Below are 4,775 nucleotides of genomic sequence, written 5' to 3' on the forward strand. Positions count from 1 at the left end.
GCAGGTCTCAAGCCCAATTTTCATATCCTGAGTCTGTGGGTCAGCTTCTCAGGCTCTTAGTTTGTGCTCTTGTTATTGAAAAATGCCTAGCATTTAACAAAGGCACCCATGCTGGACTCGTCTTAAGGGCATAGTTTCTTCCCAGTCTTACAAATGCTTTTTAACTTGCTAGCTCCCCAGTGTCTTCAAAAGACATTTTTCAGGTATTTAATCTGTATTTTCCAGTTTTGCTCACCATAAAACTTGGTTTAAATAATGTAGTCTATATTTTCTGAAAAGAACATCCTCCCCCCAAAAAAGGTTTTGAATGAATGACTGATTTCATCTTTTTATTTTGTATGACATACTACATAGATTTGAGAAAACCTACGCTCATAAAATATAATTCTGGTTGCTTAGTGAGAAACATCTGCAGAAGGGACAACTGGGAAGTCATTTTGGAGGCCACTATAGTATTTCAGTAAGAGATTATGATGATGAGTCAATATAAACTATTAATAGTGGCGCTACCGAGCATTGGAGAAATTCAACGTGTATTTCCTAGGTTGAAATTTCTATACTCATTAATAAATGGATGTGAAATGTGTATTAATTTCCTAGTGCTGCTTTAATAAAATAACATAAGCCAAGTGGCTTAAAAAAAACTGCTATTTATTTTCTTACAATTCTGGAAGCTAGAAGTTCAAAATAAAGTGTTGATAGGTCCATGATCTCTGAATAATCTAGTGAACAATCAGTCTCATGCCTTTCTTTTAACTTCTGGTGCTGCCAGAAATCTTGGGTATTTTTTGATTTGTAGATGCATCACTCCAATCTGTGCTTCTGTTGTCACATTACATTCTCCCCTATTTCTGTCTGTGTCTGTTCTTATAAGAGTAACAGTTATATTGGATTCAGGGCCCATATCACTCCAGTATGACCTCATCTTAACTAATTATATTTGAAACTATCCTATTTCCAAATAATGAGCTTCCAGAAAGACATGGCATTTTGAGCGGCACTATCCAACCAAAAACAAGGATAAAAGAATAAATCAATAGTGACTGTTAAGCTTTTAGTTTTGACGACAGAGGAGAGTGTAGAGCTATGTATTGATGTGGAGAAGATTGATTAAAGATCATGTTGGGGAATGGATTCAGATTAAGAGCTATACTAGGTCATGCCAGGTATGAGATTTTAATTAGATACTTAGATGTGGAGATCAAGAAGGCAGTTGAGTGCATAAGTTTTAAGTTCACAAAAGAAAGACGTTTGGAGATAGAGATTTGGAAGGCATTAGCATAAAAATGTACTTAAAGCCAGGGAACTGAACAAGATCAGCCAGGGTAAGGTTAATCTCTAGGGTACTCCAACCCTTAAGGATTTGGAAAAGGAGAAAATAAAAGAAGGGAGACTGAAAAGTGTCTCTTGAATTAAAGAAGAAACCAAGGGTTTATTAAGTTAAGGATTTCAAATGAAGAGAACAATGATGTTTCAAGGAAGTAAAGATGACAAATTCTACCAGATAACACTGAGAGGTTGGGTAAAATGAACACAAATTAGCAATATGAAAATTATTGATAACCTTGAAAAGAAGTAGTTTCAGTGGGGGACAAAAATTTGATTGGAGTGGGTTAATAATAGAATAAAATATGAGATATGGAAACAGCCCTATGGATACTTTTGTATGACAATTGATAAAAAGTAATCCAAATAATTGGGAGAGGCTTGGAGGTAGTGTTAAGGATGCAAGTTTGTTCTTTAATGATGGGAGATATTATAGTATAAGGTCTTCCATGATGCTTATGTTATAATAAGGGCTAGGGGAAACACTGGAAATATAAGAAAGATGGGATAATTGCTAGACATGAGTCACTGCATAAACTCAGGAAGATATAATTGAATGTACAAGTGGAGGAGTTGGTATAGAAAGAGAGAAAATTAATCACAATAAACAACTACTTCACAGTTAGAATTAATGGCTCTCAGAGTTTCACATCCCTTACTTTCTTCAGCCTTGCTGACTAACACTATATTAACCCAGTTCATTTTGATTTGTTAGAATGCTTTAGTGCTGTGGTGTAAGCAATGTCAGCAATGTGGAGCAATAGGGATCATCTATCATGTACTATACAGTACACACATCATGTTACTAATATGTGATCAAACCTTCAGTAAAATTCTTTGCAGTATTTTATCCATGTGGGAATTAAAGCTCTTACAGCATCACATAGCTACCCTGTGGCAAGTTGTACTTCAGGTTTCACGTTTAAAACTTTTTCCCTGGGTCAATAAAAATTTAACATCCAATGCTGGATCATTTTGAAAGTGAAAGGTATAGCTGTAATAATGACACTGGGAAAATAGGCATAAACCAAAACTTTCTATAGCAAATGGAGTATAAAAGCATCCTTTCTTTTCCTTCACTGTTTGATATCTTTTAATATTCAACTCAAAACATTCTATTCAATTTCGATGCATTCTTCCAGGATTATTTTGAACATCAATAATAAATCAAAGGTAACATTAATGAGGTCAATTAGGTTTAAAAAAAAGAACAACTTAAATATGCTTAAGGATAATTTATTGAAATGACTGGAAAGGAAACAGATTCTTCAAGAAATAATAATAAGCACAATTCCAGAAACAATTTGTATACATATGTTTTATATGTTTGTAGCATTTCCTAATGAATATTGAACTTCTGTGGTACTAGTTGAATTAAAATTTGGAAAATGTAAATAGTTCATGAGTCAAATTTCAAATTAAATGAATGACATATAATATATAAAATAAATAAAGGAATAAAGTTTTTTTCCATATAAACTCATTCAAACATACTTAATTTGGGGTAACATGATACAAAGGTGAAAAAGGCATCATATTTCCAGTCTCAGTCAATTCTGTGGAATAGAGAGCAAATATATAATTAGTTATGTTATAACATGTAAATATTCACCTCTCTTCACTTCTAACTTTGGTGTGACTAATTCACAAAATAAATTGTATTGCAAACGCATTCTGTTGTGGCTTGGAAGCATATAAAGTTTGCATATAACCAAATATTAGCGAACTTGAAATTGCTTCGGTGAAATATCTAGCCTTTCATAATCACAAAAGGCTTTACATCTTAGAATTGCGATACTATTCTCTCCTCTTTTTAACGTTTACATTTGGAGTAATTTGAACTCATGGATTAAAAGATAATTTTAAGTAAAGTAAATGCAAATTTTATGAAGGGTAGGTTAGAAATAAAAATGCAAACAGGCTTTTGACAAAGGCTCAGATGTATTTCCGTAAAAGTAAAATAAAAAAGATATTCTGTTTTTCCTAAAAATAGTGATAATCAAATGCAAGTATATGGGCCCTTGAAAGCAAGTCAGTCAAATCTGTCAATAGTACGTAAATAAAATTAAAGTTATTTGAAATGCAAAAGATAGATAGTTTCAGGTCAGTAAATGACAGTCAACCATTAAGTTGATAATTAATAAAAAAATTCTTATATGTATGAAATTTTCACTATATTAGTCTTCTCTAGAATTAAATGTGAAAAGACATCATGTATAAAAATGATCAATTTTATCTACAAACTCCCCAAACTTACCAAAAATGAGGAGGGAAAATTAATTTTGAAATCCTCTTAGACCTTAAAAATAAACAAATACAAATAAATAAATACATAACTAGCCTCTTAGTAGGAAAACTTGCCTTAAGAATGTCATAAGTAGTGAAATAAGCATCTCAATCTTTTGCCTTCATATATACTTACAGCAAAAACAAGATGTGAACTAAGGCTTGTGTAAAATAGATGTGCACAAGGAAAACGATAGAGCATTTTTCAGCTTTTTTATTCCAAATTCAAGCATATTATGAAATTTAATTCTGGCTTTTGTAAGCCTTAATTACTTTATCTAAATCAGAATTCTCAACAGACTAATTAAATCAGAATTCATGCAATAGCTTTTTTCTCAGCACTCAGTTTCCTCTACACAAAAAACCAGAACAATTATATTAGAATCGCTGGGTAGGCAAAGGCATTGGGATTTGTGGGGAAAAGTTCTCCAGATGATTCTATCGTATAGGTAAGCATTAAGAATCACTTATCTAAACTGCTTTATTTTATTCATTTACTCTACATTTATTCTTTTACTCTACCATCACATACACATCTTGAATGAAACAGCAAAGTCAGTAAATTTGGACTTACCCTAATGGGGTTATGAACTGGGACAAGTGGCTGAGTCACAGGGTAGATCTGGCGGGTGGGATCAAGTAGAAGTTCTTGGTTGAGCAGAAGTGCTTGAACAGGCATAGCTCTCTGAGGGTAGGGCACTACTTGTTGGGGGATAGGCAGGACGTTGGGCTGAGGAACAGACCACAGGGGCTGAGGGGAAAGTGCAAGAGTCTGAGGAATACGCTGAGGGACCTGGTGCATCAAGGGCTGGAACAGAGGCAGAGGAAGATGCAGATTTTCAAGATCAGTGAGTTTTGGGATTTGAGGCTCAAAAAAGGGCATTGTTGGAGATTTTTGGATGGACATCACTCTGCCTTTAGTGTAGATAGTGTCTTTAGCTTTAGGGACTTCCATTATTTCAGGATGAGGGACAGGCAGCACCACAGCAGGCTGAGCAAGAGGCAGGATGTTTTGTGGAAGAAAACCATAGGGGATAGGCTCAACGAATGGATAGATCAGAGGCTGTGGCTGGAAAGAGGGGTCGACTTTATCCTGGTGTTCATCCTGGAAAGAAGGAAAAAGAATCTTTGAGTCCTTGATTCAGCTATAATTGTCATTCATA

The 4,775-nt window shown here is 34.2% G+C and overlaps 1 protein-coding gene across 2 annotated transcripts in view; it reads right to left on the bottom strand.

Annotated features, from left to right (window-relative positions):
- Nucleotides 1-2,546: 2,546 nt before the first annotated feature.
- Nucleotides 2,547-4,775, bottom strand: part of CSN2 (casein beta) — a 6,634-nt gene continuing 4,405 nt past the window's right edge. For both annotated transcript variants that reach the window (XM_011927090.1, XM_011927089.1), the window contains exons 6-7: nucleotides 3,584-3,625; nucleotides 2,547-2,882 (exon numbers count right to left, since the gene is read on the bottom strand). In XM_011927090.1, the coding sequence (XP_011782480.1) occupies nucleotides 3,620-3,625 (6 nt within the window). In that variant the 3' untranslated portion in view covers nucleotides 2,547-2,882; nucleotides 3,584-3,619. The remainder of the gene's footprint in view (nucleotides 2,883-3,583; nucleotides 3,626-4,775) is intronic.

Source organism: Colobus angolensis, unplaced genomic scaffold, assembly GCF_000951035.1.
Source record: "Colobus angolensis palliatus isolate OR3802 unplaced genomic scaffold, Cang.pa_1.0 Scaffold70, whole genome shotgun sequence".
Classification (NCBI taxonomy): Eukaryota; Metazoa; Chordata; class Mammalia; order Primates; family Cercopithecidae; genus Colobus; species Colobus angolensis.